The sequence below is a fragment of the Aricia agestis genome, chromosome 4 (genome assembly GCF_905147365.1).
Source record: "Aricia agestis chromosome 4, ilAriAges1.1, whole genome shotgun sequence".
Classification (NCBI taxonomy): Eukaryota; Metazoa; Arthropoda; class Insecta; order Lepidoptera; family Lycaenidae; genus Aricia; species Aricia agestis.
The window spans coordinates 2,728,034-2,755,908 of NC_056409.1; the positions used below are offsets into that span (position 1 = coordinate 2,728,034).

Here is a 27,875-nt window from a genome sequence, read left to right on the forward strand (position 1 = left end):
TTCGTAGCTCTATTATTTACGGACTTCCGTATTTCTTTGAAATTCAGCAAGTTTATAGGGGATTATATTGTATAACTTAGACCAGCGGTTCTCAAATTCTTTTGTTGGCGGAACCCTTTTAAGAAGTGACATTTTTGACGAACCTCCAAAACAAGAAAAGTCTTTAAATGCATTTTCTACAAGTTTCTGTCTGATGACATTTATAAAAATAATTCATGTAGCCCTGGGGCTCCGCGGAGCGCATTTTGAGAATAGCCTGATTTAGACATTAAGACAAGTCTTTGTTTTCAAACTGCCTGAGGCTTTTGTGGGTTTTCATTATAGCTGGAGGGTAGTGTCTAATGATATTTGCCTAGCTTCTGTTTGCTTTGTTTAAATTAACTTCTGACCGATCTTTGGTACATGTTTGATTTTGAGTCATTGTTATGTTAGTTTTTTTATGTTTTTAGGGTTCCGTAGCCGAATGGCAAAAAATAGAACCCTTATAGATTCGTAATTTTTTTCTTACCTGAATAGTTTGCGAGAGAGACTCTTCCAAAGTGGTAAAATGTGTGTCCCCCATCTAACTTCTAAAGTAATAATAAGTCTAAAAAACGAAAATTGGTTTGAACGAGATCTAGCAAGTAGTTTTTTTATACGTCATAAATGGTAATCCTTAATTTAACTTTCATTTAATCAACTTAAATATGAAAATAAATCAAAAGCCTTTTAATTTCATAGAAATAAACCTTATTGCTGCTGCGGAACCCTTCATGGGCGAGTCCATCTCGCACTTGGCCGGTTTTTTATATAAGATAGTAAGATAAAACATAATATTACTTATAAATCAATTATAATATTTTGACGGTGTTTTAGGCTTAACTTTTTATAATAATTTAGGACTGCAATTAATCTATTATTTTTTTAGCATGATATTTAATAGCCACTTATATTTATACCTCGTAAGTTTAATAAATTCCTTAAATAATGCGATTCAATCTAAGAAATTAACTTAAAAAAAAAACAATGTTATATTATAACATTTCCATCTTTATCTTCACGTAACATGATAAATCTCCCAATTACGTAGATAATGAATACAGAGACGAGAGAGAGACGAGATTGACAAACTTCGCGCCAACCTTGTGACTTCCGAACTTACAAGGACAGATTTAATCTTTAAAGGATCACTTCCAAGAACTCTCGCCTTCACAGCTTAATGTATATGTTATAATGTACAGTGTGTTAGTGTAAACACCGTTATCCTTGAAACCATCAAATGAGCCCGTCAAAATAAACAACTTTTTCTATGAGAACAATGCTGGGAACTTAAAAAAATCCGTCTTCATACCCATACAAATTGCCGGTCCGGGCATGTCCGTATGGGTATGAAGACGGCATTTTTTTTAGAGTTCCCAGCATTGTTCTCATAGAAAAAGTTGTTCATTTTGACGGGCTCATTTGATGGTTTCAAGGATAAGGGCGCGTTCAGACGTGTGCGTGTTCTGCGCGTGTTCTACTATAGCGTATGGGAAAACACGAGCGCGGCATGTGCGCTGGTTCTGCGCGGGCTCAGCGCGTGTTTTCCCATTCGCTATTATAGTAGAACACGCGCATGTCTGAACGCGCCCTAACGGTGTTTACACCAACATCTTGTATATTATGTAATGTACACAGTACGGGTATACTAGTGGGATTTGTTGATACATGTGGGACCTTAGTGTGGGTTCAATGTGTAAGTCGCTTTTGCTTTTTTTTTTGTTGGATCCGGTGGAATCGCACACACACATTGTTACAATGGGTTTACCACGCTTGCGGTTGTTGCTGTCACTTTTCTTGTGTTCGGGTACTTTTAAGCGTACTGATCGAAAGACTGTTCCAATCTAATCTCATCCAACTTATGAAGACGGTCGAGCAGGAGCTGTCGATATTACATGTAAAATATTTCCATGTAATATCGACAGCTCCTAAATGTTCGACCAAAGTCCTTGGTCGACCAAAATCGACCTTCGTAAATCCTTCAACCGTTGCGAACAAACATACAAAATTCACATCGGGTACTGCAGAGCTTGTTTTATACCTTTTACGTACTGTAAATAAACCGTACCTGTAGGCCTACTGCAAAACCGTTTTGAGAATTGAGACTCAAACAATCGGTCGAGAATGCCGCGTCCTCCTCTAACAACGTCATTACACGTTTGTAAGAGTAGGATACAACATTCTCGTACGATTGTTTGAGTCTCAAAACCGTTTCGTGGTACGGGCCCTGTCTCTAATGGACCAGACTCAGAAAGGTCTTGTTTAAATATTTATGAGCGGTGTAAATATTAAAATATTTTGAGGCATACCTAATTTTTTTCGGTTCCGAAACGAGGAATGTAGATTTTGCTCAGGTGAAAATGTTACAAATATGTTTTTCGAGGTTGTTCTGTACTGAAATTTGAAGGAAATCTTAAGTGTTCTCTTCCCGCTTGTACAGGAGTAATGATGTATTGTCTAAGTATTTCAAATATAAAATCCTTCCGGCATTTCGCGCTGCTTTCAGACCCGGTGAGATGTAATTTCATCATGTAGAGCAATTCTGAGAGAGTATAGGACACGTCTTTATTTCCAATCAAAATGGTGGCTAAACCATGTTTAACTCTTACACCAGCTTGGCTTAGCTTGAGTCGATAAGACAGCATGTATATTGTATGCGCACGAGTGACACAGTCGGCTCTCAAAATGACATTAGAATAGTGGTAGGGGAGGGGAGGGTGCTACTTGTCTATTCGGAAAATTGCTTATTTAGGTAAATTATAAATATTTTAGACAACAAAGACTAAATCATTTAATTTAGTGCAAAATAAAATATCTGCGAAACTTAGGAAAATATGAAGCTTTATTTTTTTATATTTTAAAATGTCCCTACAGGCTTACATAACCTACGATTGAAAGGTTAGGTAAGCCTGTAGGGACATTTTAAAATATAAAAAAATAAAGCTTCATATTTTCCTAAGTTTCGCAGTGCTTTATATGGAAGATCTGACAGATAATATTCTAAAAAACATTTTTTTAACCCACAACTTGAGAAATCTGATTTCTACACCATGATAACTAGACGCATGTCGGAAGCCTATACAAGCTTAATCTGACACGCTTGAGCGTGTCCAGAAATCCCGTCTTCCCCTCCCCGACTATACCCGCCCCCAGTCCTTTCGGCGGAATAGCGGAGGTGATGTTCCCTTGGCTTCAGAATTGAAGGTGCTGTTAGAGTGCCGCTAAGTTTTAGTGGGTCAGGCTGCGTCTACTTACCACCTGTTCGGGTGCATCGAGTCCTATATATCCTTGGTAAACGTACCCGCGGAATGCAGAATTGTATTTCTCGGCGTATAAAGGGCCCCAGTTCTTTCGATTTACTTGAACACTCGATATGAAAGATCATGATAACGCATAACGATGCAGCACAACCCAGTGACACTCAACACGGATCACTCTATATAAATGTCACGTCCGCGGCGGAAATAAAGACATCGGGGACACGATCGATACTCCGATCTAGATTCTAAGGTTTAATCCCGCTGGAATGCCTACGTGCGAGTGCGTTCGTTAACGTTGATTCCAGTCCACAAGCGCTTAATCCAGCCCAGTGCTTTTCAATCTTTTTAATGGAAAAAATATTTCGCGACTTCTCCACCCTTTGAATTTTTTGTCACGTATGTGTTTACGTGGTATTGACAAGAACAATTTTTAATCATTTTGCAAGTTGAAAGAGTAGATACTACATAGCAAATGAAAATAATTTGACTCATATATTTTGTGCTTATTAAGTTATTTATTACAAAAGACTCTTTGTATGTTTATAATAATTACTACTACTTAATTACATTTAGAAGGGAATAAAAATAACGATCTCCAAAAATACATTGATACCCAATAGATTGCCAAAAAGAAATACTTGACACCAATAAAAAAAACTTTACTGTGAAAGTTGCAGCGTTGAATGAGCAAATTTTTTTTTCTCCATACAGAAGTGAAAAAAATGGTCTTTCAGCGCTGCTACTTTCACAGTGAACTCTATGTTAGGAACACATACATATCCTAAAGTATTATCACTTAGATTTATGTATAATATTGTATAATAACTAGCGACCCGCCCCGGCTTCGCACGGCCCGGGTATAATAAAATATATAGCCACTGAAAAAATGATTAAAATCGATTCAGCAGTTTTGATTTATATTCTTTACTTATACTCTATTTATATCTGCCCGTGGCCGGTGGCCCGCATTGGTCGGTACCGCCGCAAAAGCTAAGTCTCGCAATTTTTTAATTTGTAAAATCTTGGAAAATATATTTATTAAAATCATATGCTGTAAAGGGCCATATAAATCTACTAGCTGTTGCCCGCGACTCCGCCCGCGTGGACTTCAGCTTGTAGCGTGCGGTAGTTCCCGTTTCCATGTAGGCTACGGAAATGCTTCCGCGGTACGATTATTTCAAACTTAAAAAATCTGCTTATAACTTCAAATAAACTCGCGAAAAACTTTCGTTATCCTTACCACCTCTTATAGAAACACGTTTGAGTAAGCGCTTGTGCGATGTAGGACGACGCACAGCGTCATCTATTATGAATTTTTGGAACTAACTTAATTTGAACAAATTTACGTATAAACACCCCTTTACAACCCCTTTTTCCAGTTAAAAAGTAGCCTATGTCCTTTCTCAGGCTTTAGACTATCTGTGTACAAAGTTTCATTAAAATCGGTTCCGTAGTTTTGGCGTGAAAGCGAGACAGACAGACAGATAGAGGTACTTTCGCATTTATAATATTAGTATAGATATTCAATTTACAATGTATATAAAGTGATTTTATTGAATAAGGATTAATGCCGTATTGGTTAAAATCGCTTCGAAAATTAGCCATTATAATATTTTGTGGTTAAAAGTAATTAATGACAAAAAACTGTTATTGTGGGATATCCATAAGAGGTAGACATTGCGGAGTTTTCTGTAGACCTTTTCAATGTGTACAGTACTGGTACATTATTTTCATAAATCTCGTAGGGTTCAGCCTGCGTTTGCAATGTAAGCGGAAAAAATGTAATTATTTACGACATCACATTAGAAACCCCAACAATAACAGTATTTCTCCACTATTTAAGGAATGTTATTATACTTTTAAACCTTCCTCTTGAATCACTCTATCTATTAAAGAAAACCGCATCAAAATCCGTTGCGTAGTTTTAAAGATTAAAGGGAACAAAGGGACACGGGGGAAAAACTTTGTTTTATAATATTTAGTGATAGTCTAAAATTACAATAGAACAATCAGAGAAATTAATTTCTAGGCAGATGGCGGACCTAAGTAATTTGGTCGCGTTTAAAGTAAGACCGACTACATGACGTTGGTCTGTCAACTAGGGTTATTGAGGAAGTGATTATGAGGAAGAGGAGGAGGAAGAGGAATTGTCACGCGCAAATTTAGAGGATGCGGATGAGGAAGAGGATATTTTTTGAGGAAGAGGATGCGGATGAGATGAGAGAGAATTATAAATACTAGCGGACCCAAATCAAAAGCCTTTGTCCAGTCTGTACATAACTAGGTACATACATTACCCAAAAAAATAATTAAAAGGGCATTTTCCAGTGGACCATACCTATGAATCTGAACCATTCTCAAAACACACAATAAAGAACAGCGGCAACAAAAATACACAATCTGTGAAAATTTCAGAAGGCTAGCTATAGCCGTTCTTGAGATGTATCTCAATTCTCTAGAACGGCTATAGCTAGCTTTCTGAAATTTTCAGAAATAATAATAATAGTAATCTCTAATAACTAAATTAATTAATGTCAAATGTAAAATAATGTCCTAAAATACATTTTAAATGTCCTGTAATAGTACCGAATTTGAGAGGCATGTCTGATCATTTAAAAGGTTCCCATATTTCTTGTGTTTGTTTATTTCCAGTGCTTCTAATGCATCCATCTTCCTGCTTTTCGGCAATATATATATATATATATATATATATATATATATATATATATATATATATATATATATATATATATATATATATATATATATATTGTATGATTATTACGAAATATTATTTTATATATACTAGTCAACATCCAAAAGCTTGTACAATTTTCCTGGCATTTATTAAAATAACGTAATGACGTAATATTTAGTTCACAAGAAATGTTAATAAAGCTCTCTCTAGTGACTGTCGCATTTTATTTTCCACTCTCCTCCTTATTAAATAAGTGGGTACATTTTTCTGCGTCATTGGACTTCTCTCGGAGGAATTTAAATCCATTACTGTGGCATCGAGGTTTTAACAAAGAGGAATGTACTTCAATTTGTAAGTCGCCCACGCGACCCGTGGCTAAGTCTACCGTTGTGGATAATTTTAATTAGCGTAATAGGTACGACAATTCCACGTGAACCTTTTTCAAGTATCTGAAATGTTCGCTACCTTTTTGTTACGTTATTTCAGAGTCATTCGATTTTTATTTTTTAATAGCGTTGTTGGAAGTTAATTTCTAATAGGTTGGGGAAGAATTTCTCGCGTTTTTATTAGGTGTAGGTATTTGTTAACTTTTTATTGTGTCACTTTAAGTTGTTAAGAGTATACACCAGGGGCGAGAGAAATTGGAAATAGGTATTTGAAAATGTATTGCTGTCTCACCAATCTTAAGTCTCCCATCGCAGAGCGCGATAGAGACAACACGACAAAAGTTCTAATAAAAGAACAGAAAATCTTCTATTCGTTGTCCGCTGATTCCTTCTCCAAAACTTAACCGATTTAAGTAGTTTTTTTCATTAAGAATTAAAGCAAGGCTTGAGCTATGTTCATATGTTTTATTTATTTTTTGTATATTTTAGCCAGTTTTGTTTTCTGGGTGTTTGAACACAGAGGAAAATCTGGCCATTTTTTTGGGTTTTTGGACGTTCTTATCTTTTTTAATAATAAAATTGTGAAAAAAAAGAAAACATAGGGACATGCTAATAGTGGCCATAGATATTCAGGAAAAAAAAAACATAACTCTACCGGCATTATCCAGGGAGGAAACAGGGGACAGCGTTTGTATGGAAAAACGGCGGTGTGGACTCCTGTTAACTCATTTTGTTGAGACTGTACAGGTAAAAATAGTTTGAGCCTTGGGAATGGATATAGCGTATTTTTAACTGACTTCCAAAAAGGAGGAGGTTATATGTTCGGCTGTGGATATTTTCTTGGAAAATGTACGGCTCGATAGTAACTTATACCCGAACGAAGTTGCTGGTATAAAATAGTGTTGAAGTTGAAGACGATGTCAAGATATATGAAGATGTGCAAAACAAGTTGGGAAGTACGCCTTTGAAGTTGTAGGTACGCTCACAAGAAACACGGCACGCGCCAGAGTATTGACAAGTCACGAGGCTAGTAGTTAGGGACAGTTGAGGAGTTCTGTAACTTACACAACCCTTCACGCAATTTAAATATTAGTTACATGACTCCTATTCGAGAATAAAAGGGAGAAGTAGATTAGAAATATACTCCGATTATTATTACTTAATATACTTTGCCTTAGCTATATTGCGTGTTCAATATTTTTGATCTTAGAAATTCTTAAATCTCAAAAAATCTTATATAACATTGTTATAGAAATATACATAGTGTTACGTGCAAGGGTTCGAGGATTTGGAGAGAAAGACCTGGTGACTCTCTTGAAGACTTTATTAACACTGCACTAAACACTAGGTCACAACACTTAGCACTAAGTCCAAACACTAATCACTAGGTCCAATCACTAAGCACTATCACTGTCCTAGGTCGTAGCCAAGTCGCAGGTTTCACTGGTTCACTCACTATTGTTCACTTGTGTTCACTCCGAAATCGCCTTGATGATCGCTCGAACCGAACTGAATTCCGGGGCTGCCTGCGGCTCTTTTTATATGGCGAGACGAATTCCAGAAATTTCCCGATTCACGTAAACAAGTAAACAACCGTGGGAAATTTCTAGGCGGCTCGGGCATGTACCACAATAAAACTGCCGTCCTTGCGATAAGTGCAGTAAGTTGAATTTAATTTAGACCTTATGGACTCAGTCATAAGGTCTAAATTCAAACACGCTAACAAATAAAGGGTAAACACGTAAACAAACATTGGACCTTTTTAGAAGGTTCGAGTATGTACTTGCGCACCACGTGTCCGTATACCATGTACCGTAACACTACTCCCCTCTTAGAGATGCTCGTCCCGAGCATCATTGTTACTGCCATGGTAACGCGCCAGACGGTTCCTACGACTACTCCTGGTCTGTGGTCCCTTTACAGCAGCGCAAGTAATACATCTGTGGCACCAATCCTGCACATCATCTCTCCAATGCAACCAGAAGAATCGTTCTCGCACTTTCCTTAGCATCCTCTTGACGCCTAGATGACTCCCTGATACGCCCTCATGTATCTCGCGGAGAACATCTGGTACTCTTGCCCTTGGGACAATTATCTGAAAATAGAACTCTCTGCCGTTAGCCTTCTGCCATTTCCGGTAGAGTATTCCGTTTTGAAGTATCAGACTGTCCTATTGCTCCCAGTACGCCTTAGTGACAGCGCCAGTGGGTGCAACCTCACTCCAGATTGGTTTTATGTCACCCCGTTTCTTCCATGTGATGATGTGCCGAAGGTCGTCATCTTTTTCTTGAGCCTTTCTCATAGCTTCATTCTCCATGTGCCCCAAATTACTTGTTCTCTTTGTTCCGCTCCGTGCCTGGGAGGTAACAGTTACCGGGGCTTTCTCCGCGTCATCCAGTACTCGCCCCTTAGTTCTGGATTCTATTCGTTCCCCATGACTCCGGGTAGGGGACGAAACCGCTTGCTTCTTCAACTCCTCCATTTGTTCCTCGATCTTTTTTATCCTTGCCATCTGGGTCTTCTTCTGCGGACAGTTTAGCTGAAGATGGCCCCTCTCACCACACTTATAGCACATGGCTTCAAGTCTTTCCCTCGTAGAAGCCTTAACTTCCTTGACTTCTTCAGAGACCTTGTGGATCTTATGGGTCTGCCGTATGTCATGGCGCACAGCCTCGACTTCCAAAGCATGCGCTAATGCTTCCTTTAGCGAGGTATGGTGACCAAGTCTTACTGCAGCCCTGACCTCCACGTCTTTGATTCCGTCGACAAATCCTTGAACAATATTTGTGTCGACCATCTTGGTGTCGGCTCCTGGATATGCCTTCCTGACGAGTTTTTCAATTTCCAACGCCCATTGTTGAAGTCCTTCTCCTGAACGTTGGACTCTGTCACGCAGTTGGGCACGGAACACGTGCTCCAGGTGTCGCTCCCCGTATCTGGATTCCAGTGCCTCCATCAGGTCTTGGAAACCATTTCCCGTATGTGGCAGTGCCTCCAGAACCGACACAGCTTGCCCTCTGAGTGCAACAGTGAGAGCGGTCAAGCATTGCTCCTCCGTCCATCCGTTTGCGGTAGCAACAGTCTGAAATTGCCGACGATAAGCGTTCCAAGAAGTAGTGCCGTCGTACGGTGGCACCTTTACTCTTGGTCCTTGCGCCACACCAGTGACTCCACTAGACACCGCAACTCCCGTAGTTTCTAGGCGCACTACTCTCTTCTGTAGTTCTGTGAATCCGGTTTTCAAATTTTCCACAACCGTCTCTAACCCAGTAACTCGTTCTTTCATTACGTCGACATCTTTACGAAGCTTAGTCACCGTGTCACTGACATCCTTTATGGCCAGAAGCGCTTTCTCTTGGAGGTCCTTTTGTTGCTCTTGAGACTCCTGCAAAGCGCCGAGCTTGCGGTCTTGTGACTCCTGCAAAGCGCCGAGCTTGCGGTCTTGTGACTCCTGCAAAGCGCCGAGCTTGCGGTCTTGTGATTCTTGCAGAGCCTGAATTAACTCAATTAGGCTTTGTAATTGGGGAGCCACTTGAGGGGCCGCAGAAGCTACGCGCGATGCATGGTGGCTGGAGCCAGTAGGCAGGGGTTGAGCAGACGGAGCTCGGTGGGCGGAGCTAGTGGGCGTGGCCTGGTGGGCGGAGCCAGTGGGCGTGGCCATGTCCAAAGTGGGCGGAGCCTGAGGGGCGTGGCCAGTGGGCGTGTCCCGGTGGGCGGAGCCAGTGGGCGTGGCTTCAGCCAAAGTGGGTGGAGCCTGGTGGGCGTGACCAGTGGGCGGAGCCATGTGGGCGGGGCCAGTGGGTGGGGCCTGTCCCTCAGTGGGCGGAGCTTGGTCCCCAGTGGGTGTGGCCTCCGCAACTCCTCTCTCGGAGTCAATGGCAGCAGCTCGCTGCGCCCTTGTCCTGACACTCCCCTTGAAGTCCTCTCTCGGAGTCAATGGCATCTCCAAATCGCACTTCTGACACCAGTTGTTACGTGCAAGGGTTCGAGGATTTGGAGAGAAAGACCTGGTGACTCTCTTGAAGACTTTATTAACACTGCACTAAACACTAGGTCACAACACTTAGCACTAAGTCCAAACACTAATCACTAGGTCCAATCACTAAGCACTATCACTGTCCTAGGTCGTAGCCAAGTCGCAGGTTTCACTGGTTCACTCACTATTGTTCACTTGTGTTCACTCCGAAATCGCCTTGATGATCGCTCGAACCGAACTGAATTCCGGGGCTGCCTGCGGCTCTTTTTATATGGCGAGACGAATTCCAGAAATTTCCCGATTCACGTAAACAAGTAAACAACCGTGGGAAATTTCTAGGCGGCTCGGGCATGTACCACAATAAAACTGCCGTCCTTGCGATAAGTGCAGTAAGTTGAATTTAATTTAGACCTTATGGACTCAGTCATAAGGTCTAAATTCAAACACGCTAACAAATAAAGGGTAAACACGTAAACAAACATTGGACCTTTTTAGAAGGTTCGAGTATGTACTTGCGCACCACGTGTCCGTATACCATGTACCGTAACAATAGTAATATATTAGCGCATGCTGTTAGCACAATAGACATAACGACCAGTAGTTCGACTGCAAAGAGACGGACACGTTTCAATATCTGTCAAATTCGTCGGGTTTCACTAGGATTATGAACGGAATGTGCCTCGCGCTGGCTGATATTATTTATTTTTAAATATTTAAAATAAAGATTTCAAAATTGGATTCTGACAATTTTAATGGCATGTGCCAAAACACAAACAAGAATACGACCAAAAAGGAACACGTCCAGCGAATATGTCATAGTTTTAAATTCGTAGGTAACAAGTTAACAACCCTAGCGACGATTTTCGTCATAATACGTCAAATTTAAAAATTTCAACATCAGTTCTAAGTCGGCATACTCTATCATTCTGTCTACTCTGCTGTTAGGGTGAGGCCAACGAGCGTAATTTGTGAGTTGTGAGTCGCAGACTTTCTGCCGCGTAAATGTCTTTTCATACAAATCATGACTCACAAAATTACGCTCGTGTGAATCAAACGGGACTTTTGTATGCAACTGAATGCAGCAGAATTTCTGCCAGCTGAAATTCTGCGACTCACAACTCATAAATTACGCTCGTTTGGCTTCAGCCTTAAGTCTTACGCCGACTGCATGTGCATGATGCATCGTCGGCGCTGATGGCATTTTGGTGTCAGCGTCGACAGGTGAGCAGACAGCGCGACAGTAAATTAGTCATCCTTAATAGTATATTAATCTCCTTCTCCTCCTATTATTCTTTGCATGTAAAATATCATATTATACTAGATGACGCCCGCAACTCGGTTGCGGGAACTGTAAATTTTTTCAGAATAAAAAGTGTCCTATGTCCTTTCCCGGTTCCATACCAAATTTCAGCAAAATCAGTTCAGTGGTTTGGGCGTAAAGAGACAGACGGACGGACGGACAGACGGATAGACAGACAGACCGAAAGACCGACACTCTTTCGCATTCCGGCCCGGCAGTCGGCACACATAATATAAGTATGGATTGTATTATCATCAGTGTATATTAATTCAGTGTAATTACACCGTTGTTCAGTAGCTGATTGGCAGGCGACTGGCGAGCGGTGTTTAATGGCACAACACAAAAGGCCATTGTTTGCTCATAATATATCCTGAAAGCCTGACTAACTAGACGCCATCGTTCGAGAGTAGAGAACCCATCTTAGAATTGTGATGAAAATATTATGTATTGTTTTATGTTTCTATACATTTTTGTATTTTATAATTACTGCTTAAAAATGTTTGTACGCATTTATACGTATAAACATTTAGTACGCTTTATATTTTAAAAAAGTTGCCATTTTTGTCTTATAGTAGGAAAAGTCACTCGAAGTAGCAATATTAAAGCCATCATTCAAATGTTTGTATACTTAATACATAGTTAGAAGCATTATATTATTATGTTTATGAAAAACTACTTAATTTCATAAAGTGCGTCATTATGACTGTTATCTTTTTACATTCATAAAGCGAAAAACGCGACTGTTGCACCTCCATCGTGGGTATGGCAGACACAATCGATTTTCAATTGTTATGCGGCAGCCGGCTGCCGCTTGGGGATTTGTGGGTTAGTATAAACAAAAGTTGCGTAGCATCTAGATTTTAAAGAAACATAAATAGTCTAGGAATTACATTTTTACGTTTGTTCTTGATTTGGAAGCTTCGGAGAGACATTGTCGATGTTACGATATATCGTAGTTCGCATGTAATTAGGTTAAAGGTTTCGTGGCTCGACCCGTTAAAAATTCAAATAACGGTTAGTGGTTAGCAATTCTAAATTTTAAAATCATATCTCGTGATGTTATCATGGGCCTCGAAAAACTAGCGTAGAGTTGCGATAGGTTCTGTCGTACCCGCAATTCTATCCTGAAGCGGGGAGTGGAGCATTCCACGGTATGCGGGACTCCCCAATAGGTAGTCCCACATACCCTGTCGATGTCCTCAATCCGCCGGGGATGCGTCAAGTATTTTCCCATAAAAAAGCCGCGCCAAAGTTAAAGGTCGCTTGATGAAAGCGGAGAAGGTAATGAGCGTATAACGACCCACTGACAGCTGATCTACCAATAGCGTATTCCCACGTCCCGCGCAACAAAAGGATCTAAAAATCCAACATTGCGCCTATCCCCTCAATTTTTGTCGAGCGGTCTCAAAGTTTTGCTTGACCTATATAGGCATTTAGCCTATACAATCAGTCATATTTTCTAACCCTTATCTACCCTTACCTTACAAGGGCGGGCGTAATTTCAAGCTAAATTACACCTAAATTCTTTATCTTAGTCATTTATTTTGTCTTCGCGAAACAATGCTTTTGTCCTTTTTGACAAGACCCGCCTCGCACAATATTATATAGATAGTAGAGTAACTAAAAATTGACAATAAAATTAAACTTGCTCAACACAGGCACAAGACGTATCGTAAATCGTTGAACTTTTCTGCCCTCTTAAGGCGACTTTCCGATCCTAGGCGCAAGCGACCGCAACCGACAAAAATTAAAATTAAATGCCAGTTTATGACCTAGGTTATAGGTTTCATTTTTCTCTTTATCACTACAAGGCAGCAACGGCATGGGTTGCTAGACCAATGTCGGTATAAAATTGAAACCTATAGTGTACTTTTGACCCTTCGATCGGGGATTCTTGGAAATGCTATTGTGTTCCATTGTTGTCGCGGTCACCGGTGTTCTTATGGGGCTTGAAGGATTAATTAGGTGGCATTTTGTTTGAATCTTTGTCGGTCGCTGTCGCTTGCCGCGTTGATCGAAACGGTACCTTTACGATATCTAAAATCACACATACCTATATGTGCATATGCCGATGTGATAGCTCTAGGATGACGAAGATCTACTGTCTATATTTATATTGTGTAACTTGTCTTTTTCCTCAATCGTTTAATTAGGAAAATAAATTGGGCAAAACCATGTTAAATTACCGTACAGGGGTACGTCAGGTAATTAAAACCGCTATTTCTTGACAAAAAGGATTAAATGTGACCCATTGGGGCTGTCTTCAACTGTACATAGTGTTTCTGCTTTGTGAATAAACGGAATTTATTTCTACGTCTCTACGTTTGATCTTTCAAGAGCTTTAACGCTGAGAGCTTTAGGCAAAAGCCTAGGTTAGCACTTTGTTTTTTTTTTTATGAAATAAGAGGGCAAACGAGCAAACGGGTCACCTGATGGAAATCAACTTCCGTCGCCCATGGACACTCGCAGCATCAGAAGAGTTGCAGGTGCGTTGCCGGCCTTTTAAGAGGGAATAGGGTAATAGGGGTGGGTAGGGGATTGGGCCTCCGGTAAACTCACTCACTCGGCGAAACACAGCACAAGCGCTGTTTCACGCCGGTTTTCTGTGAGCCCGTGGTATTTCTCCGGTCGAGCCGGCCCATTCGTGTCGAAGCATGGCTCCCCCACGTCAAATATTATATACCTACTATCAGAGACCATGATTGATAGATCTACGACTAACGACATACATAATTTGGTCGCGTTATGTCAAGTCAATATTAATTGCAATCCTTCAACTAGGATTGTCATACGAGTAACTCATGACTCATGCATGAGTCATAACTTAACGAAATAACATAGGTCTGTCGTCTGCTTATTATTATAATTCAAATCAATTATGTACTCTGATTGTATATAATATATTATTATTATATCTCTTTGATTGTTTAGAGCGTGTATTTTGTTTGCAGTTGGAGAACGTCCAGCTACTAGACAAGTACAACCTCCGAAACCCGTCCAAGGGCACCTTGTACTTTGCCACCACACACCTCATATTCGTCGACCATGAAATGAGAAAAGAGACATGGGTAAGCTATAAATAATAATATTTTGTCGTTGGCTATGCTTATATTAAGGCGCTGTGGTTGTTGTAACTACGTAAAATGGGTTTTTTAAAACACGTTTTTAGTAAAGGAAATGTCATTATTTAAGTATAAAATAAGTACCGTTTTAAAATTGAGAAAATTTCCTATACGCAAAGGTATATCAGTACACAATTTGAAAAATTCTGCTCGATAGAAAAAATCTCAAAGATGACTGTTATAACGCTGTTTTTCATAATTAAATCATTTTATGGCTAAATTACACACTTTCTAGAAAAAACAAAAAATGTAGTATATGTGTCGTAACCTAACGTAAACGATTTGATATACGATGGCTGCCTTTTAAGTTTTGTCGTTTGGAATAAATACAGGAAATCTAATAGATTATCACCATTTATTGTTTTTTTAAGAATTCTTCGCGATATTTAAAATGCTTTTGCAGTTCAGACCAGTTTTTAAAACATTTATTCCAGTCCGAAGTTGGGTAGTCAAAATGGCCAATTCTTACGCGTAAACAGCTTCTTCCGGTGAGCTTAAACGTTAGCCACAAAGACTTTGCTTAATTTTGTGGAACTTATTAAAATCCTTAGGGCTCATGCCAGGGCTGTAAGGCGGATGATCTAAAATTTCAACGTTTTGGGTTCAAAAATACATCTTTGTTTGACCGCCGATGTGCGAACATGCGTTGTCATGGCCAGGAACATACAACGTCTTGAATCGTTTTTTTCGAAATTCAGTGATGACTTGTGGCAAACAAGCTGTGGTATACTAGTCAGCGGTAACCGTTTTGGAATCTTCGGGTACAATTATAGTGGCGATGTCACCACCCTTTGTCACAATGGAGGCAAACATTTTTTTAAGTGCTCTGTGAGTCCATGACTTTGGTCGATTTTGGCTCATTCTAGAAGACCCAGACAGTAGATTGCTGCTTAGAATTTGGATCATAAGCATATATCCAAAACTCGTCACCATTGAGCAAATTATAAACGTGCTTTGACTCTCCTCGGTTGAATCGCTGCAGAGTTTGCGACAAAATCTAAGACGGGCTGTTTTTGGTCGTTGCTAAGCAAACAAAGTATCTAACGAGAAATCATCATTTTTACTCCAAGTATTTCGTGCAAGATTTTTCGGACAGTGGTCCCTGAAATGCCCATGGATGCCTCTATTTCGCGATATATCACATGACGGTCTTCGAGGATTAGCTGCTGCACGGCTTCAATATTCTATTGCGCTACGACGGTTTTTGGACGACCATCACGTGGCTGGTCACTGAGGCTAGGATGTCCACTTTAAACTTCTAAATACCAGCGTTCTATAATCCTAAGACATGGTCCTGCATCACTAAGTACAGAAGTGATCTCCTTAAAACGCCGAAGTCGCGATAATTAACTTCGTTAGTTGTAAAAAAATATCGCACGGAAATTTTCCTTTAACATTTCCATTTTTACAACCGACTTGTCACCTTTGAATAGACGATACAACAAGACTATTCGACCAATCTGAATAATTTCTTTTGTTTTTGAAATCCAAATACAAGGAGATTAAAATCCCACATGGTTTTTTTTCAATGATCGCGGGAAGTTTACAAACGACAGAACTTAAAAGGCAGCCCTCGTATTTGATTTGTGTAATACTAAAAACAAAAGGAGGAAATTGATTCCTAGGCGATTGATAGACCCACGTCATTTGGCCCGGCCGTACATTATAATAATTTCTGATCAGAAAAATTCGGAGTTCGGACGCCCGCCGGACCACCACACCGCACACCTGTCAGAAACCTTACGGCGACTCCGAGTTTAGTACAAAGTGTATAGAGAGAACGCGTTCCGAATTTATGATCAGAAAAATTTTGTCGGACGTCAGACACGTCAGAATTCTGATATATTTGAGTATGCGGGGTCCACAAACATAATATCATAATATGAGCAAAGTTAGGCGTCCGAATTCTGATCAACTTATAATGTGCGGCCGGGGTTGGGCCGGGGTTGGTCGGCTTATGTCAATTCAATGTTAGCTGCTACGAAGTTAGCTGTGGTCGGTCGGTCGGATTTGACGTAACGCGACCAAACTACTTAGGTCCGCCATCTGCCTAGGAATCAACTTATCTGATAGTGTATGAGGCAGTTCGGCTTGCGTTCAGTCCGATTGGAATGATCGGCATTCCCGTATATGGGGGCCTGTACAAAAGCCTGTAAGTACATGTAAGTTTATCGAACCGGCCCAGGGTACTGAAATAATTTCTTCTTTCTTTAGTTTTTACTTACCGACAAATTCAGAGAAAGGGTTACAGGGGTCATTTTATGATTTAAAATGGGCATTGATTTTATTTATTCGTAGAAATAAAGTATTCCACATTCCACTTGTGTTGGATACAAGCCAAAGCTTGTATCCAACACAAGTATTGAAGGTTATGCATGGACAATGGACACCATTTGCAAATGCTGCCAACGGAAATGGATAACTTTTAGTTCCGATTTATTGCACAAAACTGGCATAATAAAGTTTGAAATAGTGGGTAAATTTTAGTTTGTCTTGCAGATCTAGGTTAAAGGTAACCCTAGGTCAAATGTAATGTAGTCTCTTTTGTTACTGGTGTTTATGAATAGATGAGATCAAGATGACGCCCGCAACTCCGTTGTGCCAAAATTCCTTTATCACGCGGGAACCCGGAACCGTACATTTTTTCAAAAAGTATGTAGAGATGTGCCGACTAGTCGGTACAGCCGACTATCCGGCCACTTTTGTAGTCGGCGACTAATTCGGCGAAGTGTTCATATCACACTTCATAAGTCTTACACGTTTTAAAATTAAATGAAGTGTTTCTGAAATTACTGCTAGTAAAGAAATATTTTTTAATATCGTTTTTAACAACAAATGTATCAAGATTGCTGATTTCATGCACATGTATGAAATATTTCCTCAAAACCATTAATTTTATCATGAAAAAAATAAACAGACGAACATAATATATTATATAAGTAACCTCCTCCTTTTTACGTACGTGAAGTAAACATAATACGATCCGACACCTTCGCAGGCGGCGTGTGTGACTTACCCGCGAATCAGCAGTAAAAAAAGTGTTACAAAAACTTCCGAAACCATGATCGCCTTGGCCGACTAGTCGGCCGATTAGTCGGCTTCTTTGCATCCGACTAATCAGCTAGTCGGCCAAAGTCTTGATCGGCACATCTCTAATTCTATGTCCTTTCCCGGGATACGACGTATCTCCATACCAAATTTCAGCTAAATCGGTTCAGCGGTTTGGGCGTAAAGAGGTAACAGACAGACATACATACTTTCGTATTTATAATATTAGTATGGATGTAAGGTGGACCTTACAGGAAAATAGTACCAGAAGCCTAAAAGTAATACCATGTGATATAATCGTGATTCATTCCGCAGGTTGTCTAACTTAGTCACGTGCAAATAATTTGGTTCGTTTTAGGCCCACGTGCACTAACCTGGGTTAAAAGTAATCCCGGGTTTATGTATTGTTATATCTCTCGTTCCTCTAATTCATGACAGAGAAACATGATGGCCAAAGCATTTTAATTTTTAACGTAAAGTTAACTTTAACTCGGATTAGGCACCTTAACGTAACGTGTCTAGGTCGGCATATGTAAGCTGGAGGTAACGATTCTTTCGTCTTACAGATCCTCCTAATGCACATATCGTCCGTGGAGCGAATGCCGATCACCACCACGGGCTCCCCGCTGCTGGTGCGCACCAAGACCTTCCAGTCGGTGCTGTTCGTCATCCCTCGTGAGAGGGACTGCTACGAGATGCACCAGACCCTCCTGAGGCTGAGTCAGCCAGGTGAGATGATGTTCTGGATGCCTATAATATGAGCATGATTTAAGCAAGAGCTGGGCTTGTGGAAGGATGTACGGATAGCGATTTATAAGGCAGGTGCTATATGCATGAAGGCTAAAACTATTGCTGAATATAACACCAGTTTTATAAGGGTGTCATGCCCATAAAAATACAAACTGTGATCTTTTGAAAAATGCTGTATACGCTTGGTAAACTAATGTATTGACAAATACGGATAACGGAACCATAACCTTTGCAAAGAATTGCGACATTTTGGACTCACATTTCATAAATTGTTAATGCTATAAACTTAGCTGGAGAAATATCCTTTTTAATCCGTGAACGATGTTATATTGTGCTTCAAAACGAGAGATTCTAATTTAGCATCGTTTCTTGCTATCCACCATATTCCAGTCAACCTAGACGAGCTATACTGCTTCCACTACAAGTCGAGCCCGGACGAGCTGCCGCGGACCGCCGGCTGGAACTACTTCGACCTGCAGACCGAGTACCAGCGCATGAACGTGCCCAACGAACACTGGGTCTTGTGTCCCGCTAATAAGGACTACGAGGTGAGGTAGTGTTGTACCTTAGGAGATTGATTGAGGCAGTTGGAGGTTACGTACGTTTTTTGGTAGGGTTGTTGGTACCAGCTTGACAGATGACGACTAAAAGTGGCTTTTGCCGCGGCCCGCGACCGCGACCTACGAAAAATGAAATAAAATGCCATTTTATTAACTAGCAACTAACGGCCGTTCCCAATATTTGATCTATCTCTGGTTTTGCCCTACTAGAGATAGGAATAGCTCACATTAGACATTAGAGACAAATGTTTTATGTCAATTCAATGTTAGCTGCGATCGGTTGTATTAGACCTGGATCCCAGAAAGATATAACTTACTCTCTGATGGATGAAACCATAGGTTATTAGTAGTGCCTCGTGTACTTAGAATACCTGCGAATTTGTGTAGCTCTAAGTGTGACACCTGGTCAGGTACCAGGAACCAAAGTGGACTAAAAAATGAGTCTTACTTTACTTATTTTCAAATGGCTAATATTTATATATAATTTGTAGATTATTGTTCTGAACTAGTATCATGTAGTGTAAGACACTTTTCAATGACCAAAACTATTGTAAGACGTTTTAAAAGTAACTTTGTTGCAATTTTTTTTTCAAAGGCATTATTTTTATTTTATAAATTAATATAACACCTTAGAAAACAATACAATATTGCAAGAATTTATTTTCTACTAGCTTTTGCCCGTGACTTTGTCCGTGTCAGCATACTGCATAGTATAATAACAAAGATGTACAATTTTCCCCTGTTTCCTTACCCAAAGGGTAAAAACGGGACCCGATAACAAAGATATTTCAGCCTGTCCGTCTGTCTGTCTGTCTGTCTATATCCAGACTGTAACTCCCCTTTCTAACGTGTAGTGAATATTATTAAAGTATGGATTCAATTGAGCTATCCTTAACAAACAGGCGTAGAAAGGGTATATTAATCTGTTGGATATATATTTTTCACTAACTATTGCCCACGATTTCGTCCGCGTCAAATATGAATAATTTTTCATATATATTTTCACACTAGGTTTAACTCTCGTCCGACTAAAATATAGCCAGACTTGAGACTATATTTCATTAGACAGTTGTTTTCAAAGGACCGGATGTAATATTAGACAATTATAATTATTGTTCTTGTGTTGTGGCACAGAATATATATTATTATGGTATCAAGTTGTGGGTAAAATGACTCTAGGGTATTGTTCCCATAATATAATGTCGATTATTTCCACTATTAAGCGAATTTTGCAGTATGCAAAGTAGTATGATGCTCGACGCCACCAGCTTTCGGTAGAATTGTCAGTCCAGCTTTTAATCTAGGTACTTCCCGACTCATTATAGAAGTACAGCTGCAGGAATGTTTTATAGAATACTAGCTGTCCCGGTGAACTTCGTGTCACTTTAAAACCCTTCCTGGACTTCTACGAATATTTTAAGACTAAAATCAGCCCAATCCGTTCAGCTGTTTTCGTGTTTTAGCGCGACTAACACATTTGAAAAATCCATTTTTATATTTAGATATACTAATGAGAAGATTAACTATTTACTTACAGAAAAAATATGAAAAAATCTTTAAGAAATTCGAGAAAAAATGGATTTGCATTTTTTTGCAAAAGCAAAATAAATAGTTAAAAAACTCATTAAATGACGGCGCGGCGCGTAGATTGTATGCTGAATGGTTAAGTCTTCTCTAAAATGCACGAATAACTAAAATTAAAAATAAATGATGAGATGAATAATTAATTGTTCTTGTATCTATAATAATCTATATAGCTACAGGTTGTAACATAAGTGATAATACTTTAGTTAGGGTATACATTATGTGTCCCTTGTATAAAGTTCACTCTGAAAAGAGCAGCGGGGCTAAAATGCAGTCGCTTTGAAGAATCATGATATGAATCATAATATGGTTCATTTTCCTAAAATCGCAAAATGCCATCAAAATGCAAATCTGCTTGCAATTCATTTCTGTATTTTTGAACTGATTTGACATTTGTCAGTTTGACACTTTTGACAATTCATTTGCTGAATTGATTGAGAGGAATTGCTAAATGTGACCATTTTAGCCCCGCAGGGCTGAAAGACCAAAAAATTTTTTTGTTAATTTGCGCGCCCTGGCGTATAGAGTTTCCCCATACAAAAGTGAAAAAAGAATATTCTCTTTCAGCGCTACTACTTTCACAGTAAACTCTAATACACGGGACTCATACACAGTACACACCCTAAAGTATTATCACTTAGTATTGTTATACCCTGTATACTAATATTATTAAGTTGAAGTGTTTGTGTGTTTGAAAATGTTAATCTCAGGAACTGACTGTTCGATTTGAAAAAATATTTTTGTGTTGGATAGGCCATTTATCGAGGAAGACTTTAAGCTAATAAATAACGCCGTTTTATTGTATTTTCCTGAATATTCATGTTATAATTGAATTTACGTTTAGTTGAAAATACGAACTTAAAATGCCTAATATCTCGGCTCCGATATAGTTTAGCTATATGTCCCCCATAATAAAGTTTACTCCCCTTGATATGTTCTTTCATAATATGCTGGTTTGGTGAGTGGCCGCGAGATTTGAAAATGACGCCAATATTACCCAAACCCCTTTGACATGGAGTTAGTTGACATCCTGGATTGACACATATTCCATAGGCAGAGTAGACAGAATGTCTATTGTGCCGTAGGCTACATTTTCCTACGGAAAACTGTCTTATTCTACCGCGGGGCACAGCTTGTTCTTAAAGAAGAAATGATAATGACGTCATCGTTTCCAGCTGTGCGACACGTACCCGAGCCACATCTACGTGCCGGCGCGCGCGTCGCAGGCCGTGTTGCTGGGCAGCGCGAGTTTCCGGTCACGCGGCCGCCTGCCCGTGCTGGCGTACCTGCACCAGAACGGCGCCGCCATCGCGCGATGCAGTCAGCCGCTAAGCGGGTTCTCCGCCAGGTCAGTTTGAACATCTGTATGACGTCACTCCCAGCTGTGCGACACGTACCCGAGCCACATCTACGTGCCGGCGCGCGCGTCGCAGGCCGTGTTGCTGGGCAGCGCGAGTTTCCGGTCACGCGGCCGCCTGCCCGTGCTGGCGTACCTGCACCAGAACGGCGCCGCCATCGCGCGATGCAGTCAGCCGCTAAGCGGGTTCTCCGCCAGGTCAGTTTGAACATCTGTATGACGTCACTCCCAGCTGTGCGACACGTACCCGAGCCACATCTACGTGCCGGCGCGCGCGTCGCAGGCCGTGTTGCTGGGCAGCGCGAGTTTCCGGTCACGCGGCCGCCTGCCCGTGCTGGCGTACCTGCACCAGAACGGCGCCGCCATCGCGCGATGCAGTCAGCCGCTAAGCGGGTTCTCCGCCAGGTCAGTTTGAACATCTGTATGACGTGACTCCCAGCTGTGCGACACGTACCCGAGCGCGATGCAGTCAACCGCTTAGCGGGCTCTTGGCTTGGTACGCTCTGCAATAGAGCCTATATTTTTATGCTCACTTATGACTACTAAGGCCCACTTGCGCCGATCTGAGTTAAAGTTAACTCTGAGTTAAACATCATGTCATATCTGTCACTCACCAAGTGAGTGATAGAGATGACATGATGTTTAACTCAGAGTTAACTTTAACCCAGGTCTACGCAAGTCCCCCTAAAAGGTGTAAATCCTCTCAGCTTATTTTGCATACTTCAAATTGCTTAGTTACAGCAATACATTAAAGCATCTTACAGTTTGTAATGTTAATTGTGCACTTTTTTTTAATCTTTATTTTTAAGGGGGTTGATCACTTAGTGATTAAGTCACCCCCGTAATCAAAATCACTTTACAATAATTAACTTATGAATAAGTAGTACAAAAATTGTGCACTTATGTAGTTGTCGTCTAAAGCGGGCATAAAACTAGCTGATATATCGCTTTGTGGCAAGCGACAGGCGCATAACCTTTTGGCGGGCTTAAAATTTTCTCAATTCATAGTTTATGTAGATCACAGATTTTCAGTAGAATATAACTCATGTTATATTCTACTGAAACTTTTTTCTTGTGCAAAAAAAAAAAAATCAAACCTCAGTTAGATGTAATAGTCTTCATTATTTATTTTTTTGCAGATGTATGGAGGACGAACAAATGTTGGATGCGATCAGGCGGGCGAACCCTAACCAACCGTGGATGTACGTCGTGGATATGCGTCCTAGAGTGAGTTGATCTTCATACTAAAACTATAAATGCGAGAATGTGTCCGTTATCTTTTCTCGTCCAAAACGCTGAACCGATTCTGGTGAAATTTGCTAAGCAGATACATTGAGTCCCGGGAAAGGACATGGGACACTTTTTATTCTGGAATAATGTATGATTCTCGCGCGTTGCAGACGTCATCTAGTAATTTTAAAAGTCATGATCATAATATAAGTTTCAGTGAATGCGGTCCTGTACTCCTAATCGTTGAGTCAAGCCTTTTCTCTCATAAAAATATAATAACAAGAGAGATAACTCTATTGACTTTTATTCAGAACGTTTTATTTTGTAGAAGATAGTATATTTACTAGTTTCTATCCATATAAATAAAATTGATTTTTTAATTTTGTTAGTCTCGCCATAACTTGAAAACGGCTGAACCGATTTGACTAATTTTAGCCTTGAAATAATCATGGAATTCCAGAGAAGGTTTATTAGTAACAGACAGTTCACCGGTACATCTAGTATTTATTATTTAATTGACCTAAATCAAACGTTTTCAGATAAACGCCATGGTGAACCGCGCGGTCGGCAAGGGGTACGAGAACGAGGCGTTCTACGACAACATCAAGTTCGAGTTCATGGGCATCGGCAACATACACGTCATGCGCAAGAGCCTGCAGAAACTCGTCGAGAGTGAGTCTGTCTCTTTCACCCGCGTTTGGAAAGAGTGAGATGCGTTATATGCACATCCGCGGGCGCCTTTATTAATATTGAACAATATCACGTATTGCGTAATATTATTGATCGTCTAGGGTTGATATTGAACATCGCGCGCCTTCAATCTAATTGGCAATTAAACTGTTCAATAAAATTGAAGCATGATAATAATTGCTCGTCTAGGCGGCCGGTTAGGTGGCTTTACGATCCTTGCGGCAAGCGACGGAGACCGACAAAAATTCAAACAAAATGCCACGTTATGACCTAGGTTTTATTTTGCTCTATGCCTCTACAAAGCATCGGTGGTGTGGCGGTACCCACAATTCGCCTAACATTCCTGCATCGCGCTATCGAAGTTTTCTGAGCGCGTCGGTATATATACGACAGCTGAAATGTATCACGTGGGCTTCGGCCTGACCGGGGATAACACCTCGCTCGGAAGATCTTCCTTTGTGGCGGCCACGCACATATCCCACAGTGGCATCTTTTGCTAGACCAATGTCGGTAGAATATGTAACATTTAGCCTAGTTCATTAAGTGGCATTTTATTTGAATTTTTGTCGGTCGCGGCTGCTTGCGGCATTGATCGGAAAGCCACTTTTAGCAACACTTAATATGGAAGAAACTATTCGAGTTATTAGTTTATAAACATTTTAATTTTGTTTCAGCGTGTGAACAAAACACACCGACGATGTCGTCGTTCTTCAGTGGTTTAGAGTCGTCGGGGTGGCTAAAACATATCAAGTAAGTATTACTCGAAAAATCGTTACGATTTTCTTAAACTGTAGGCGTTATTTTTGAGGCAGGGCAAGGCATGAATGCAATGAGCCACCTTTCACGTTCTTAACATTTGCATTGTAGTCGCAAAATAATGAGATGTATTATGCATATTCCTTATTTCTTTCCAGATCTATCCTGGACACGGCGCGGTGGATAGCGGTGGAGGTGAGCGGTGGCGCGAGCGTGTGCGTGCACTGCAGCGACGGGTGGGACCGCACGGCGCAGGCGTGCTCGCTCGCCGCGCTGCTGCTTGATCCGCACTACCGCACTATTAATGGCTACCAGGTACAGTCACGTATTGAACGTTTCGTATTGAACAGTGTTATTGGGATCCATTATGAACCACTCAATGTCACACACAACGCACGTACTAGGGAGCATTTCTCAAAATTGTTGACCATCATAACGTCGATGTCCCGTGTGTGTGCTAAGCTTCGTATTTCTGATCATGCTCTAGGTTCCGTTTTTGTGTTGTATAAAATTGTGTGTGCAAATAACGAATTTATTATTAATCTACTATCAATTTCTACAAGGTAATATAGGCGTTAACGCAAGTTTGTAGACTTTCAATGAGAGTCATCCTTATAAAATGTTTGCGCGGCCTTGATTCATCTACAGCTCAACAGAAATAAAAACATCTGACTATTCATAAAGCATAACTAAGGCTCGTAGCTAATTATATTCTGAGTTCTAACTCTGATCTATACTTTTAACTGCATATTGCAGGCACTGATCGAGAAGGACTGGTTATCATTCGGTCACAAGTTCACGGCGCGGTGCGCGCATATAGCGGGCGACAGCAAGGAGCGAGCGCCCGTGTTCACGCAACTGCTAGACTGCACGTGGCAGCTGCTAAGACAGATGCCTGAGGTAACAATACCCTCTTATTGGTTACTGAATGCTGGATTGGACTGTGACGTTTTTAGAGCTTGGCAAAAAAGTCCAGGTGCAGTTTTAGTTCACCAACATTTTTAGCAACGATTTTAACTTCTATACTTTAAAATATATGTGTTAAATTGATTGTAATATACCTTCGCTCAAAAAATATAATAAGTATAAAAGTTGGTACACCTTAAAAACTTTTGGTGGCGCCCTCATATATTTCACGAAATATGATCAAACTGTACTGTTACAAGATTTTAGATATTTGGACATTGTAGTGCTTACTCAGCGACGGTATCTAATAACACTAGCACTTACTGTATCGACGTAAATTTGCCCTAATTGTTGTATGTGTTGCAACTTGCAGGCATTCCAGTTCAACGAGCGTTTCCTGTTGACGTTGCACGATCACGCACACGCTTGCCAGTACGGCACCTTCGTCGGTAACTGCGAGAAGGACCGCCGGGATCTTCGGTGATTATGATAACATTTGATACAAATATTGCGTACACATTTGCGTACCGCACTCACACGTATACGCAGTATAGACAGACACATGGCCTATTATGATTTATCTTGTTGTTTGTGTTGTTGTGTTTTGTATACTGGGAATGTTTATTATACCGAGAATGTATGTTTAACACTTCTACCCATGAGCAAGATTACTACTATTTGTTTGCCATTAAAGCCCCAAGTAAAGTTAAGTATTCCACAATATAGATTTTATTTCATCTAAACGTAAAACCGCTATGTTACCAATTTATGCCTTGGACTCAGAACAGGAAAAAATCTGTGGCCTTTGAATTTTATTTCATGGTAAATAACCGATTTAATTTAATTAATGTTTTAATATTTCAGGTTATCTGAGCGCACGTTCTCGCTGTGGGGTTACATGGCCAGCCACCTCAACGAGTACAAGAACCCGCTGTACAACCCTAAAGCACACCCCGAGCTCATCAAACCGGATTTGAGCGCGCAGAGCATCAGGTGACATCTTGCTCCGTTATGGAAAAGAGATTTGATCTTCGACCTCTTCTCGACTTATTACTTGAGTCGTCTTGCTTCTATGTAACATAAAAGTTATAATAGACTTGCTATTGCCTGTAGGACCTTTTAACTATTTCTTGGTAAGCAGCAAGCAGCAGCGCAGTAAGGGAGGAGCGCACTGATTCCGTGATTAAGTCAGGGACTGCTGCAGGGCGGGACATGTAGGCATTTCCCGCCTTGCAGCAGTCCCTGACTCTGATTATAGCGCTTGCAAGCTGACAGCCCACGTTATATTTTACACACTAGTTTTCTTTAAGAAAGGCCCTATAACAATTCAATGTTTCTAGATTCTGGCGCGGCATGTACTGCCGGCACGAGAGCGGCGTGCACCCGCGCGAGGCGCTGGCCGACCTGCTGCCCGCCGCCGTCGACCACGCCACCGCGCTCGCGCTGCACGTCGACTACCTCGCCCGGGTACGTCACGCCCCCCTTCCCGCTGTATACTGTGTGCTCGGGTTTTGAAGTTTGAACAAGACTATGCAAAATGACATTTACAGCAGGGCGTAGACATCCACGCCCTACTGCCTGTACATTTCAAGTAAGATCGCCACCGCGACATAGCCAGCGACGTTACCATGGCAACGTCCAAGCAGCGTCTGGCATCTCTAAGTCGCCGCAAAGCGCTGTTTTTTTACTTAAGTTTAAAACCACCGCTTTGCGGCGACGTAGAGGTGATATGGCAACATCACTGGCTACATCGCGATGGCGTCCCGGTGAGTTATAGCTCTAACTATCAGCCGCCGGAATTGTGCGAACATTGTGCAGTTTATGGTACTTCCGTAGATATTGAATATTTCGTTCATGCCTTACTGACTATACGAAGGTTTTCTATTGTGCTAGTAATCTTGCTAACAGTCAGCGGTTGACAGTCTGTTTGGTCTGAACGCAGCCACTTTACAAGATGTTAGTTTTGGATTTTGGCCATGTTCCAAAAGATCCTTGTACGAGTGTATATTCCCATTCTTATTTACCATCGACTTTATGTAGCTGATTTTTTTGTCTTACAGAGAATAGCGACATTCAAGAGTCTCCTGTCGGGTCGCAAGGCTAAGAAGGAGGGTGCGGTCAACTATCAGAATGGCAACACGGACACCGGCCTCGAGACCGCCACACAGCAGCTGACCATAGACAACAAGTGAGTTATAACATGCGTTGAGGGTTTTTAACAACGTGTTTATGCC

General features: G+C 40.8%; 1 protein-coding gene across 4 annotated transcripts in view; it reads left to right on the forward strand.

The window, feature by feature from the left end:
* LOC121726683 (myotubularin-related protein 8) overlaps nt 1–27,875 on the forward strand; it is a 46,423-nt gene that overhangs the window by 13,232 nt on the left and 5,316 nt on the right. For 3 of the 4 annotated variants that reach the window (XM_042114156.1, XM_042114154.1, XM_042114157.1), the window contains exons 2-14: nt 14,590–14,706; nt 18,375–18,537; nt 18,949–19,106; nt 21,878–22,050; nt 23,199–23,286; nt 23,829–23,961; nt 24,654–24,729; nt 24,894–25,050; nt 25,492–25,635; nt 26,015–26,121; nt 26,506–26,634; nt 26,982–27,108; nt 27,702–27,829. In XM_042114156.1, the coding sequence (XP_041970090.1) occupies nt 14,590–14,706; nt 18,375–18,537; nt 18,949–19,106; nt 21,878–22,050; nt 23,199–23,286; nt 23,829–23,961; nt 24,654–24,729; nt 24,894–25,050; nt 25,492–25,635; nt 26,015–26,121; nt 26,506–26,634; nt 26,982–27,108; nt 27,702–27,829 (1,700 nt within the window). Of the gene's footprint in view, nt 1–14,589; nt 14,707–18,374; nt 18,538–18,948; nt 19,107–21,877; nt 22,051–23,198; nt 23,287–23,828; nt 23,962–24,653; nt 24,730–24,893; nt 25,051–25,491; nt 25,636–26,014; nt 26,122–26,501; nt 26,635–26,981; nt 27,109–27,701; nt 27,830–27,875 lie in introns of all 4 variants that reach the window. The other variant, XM_042114155.1, reaches the window with a different exon arrangement.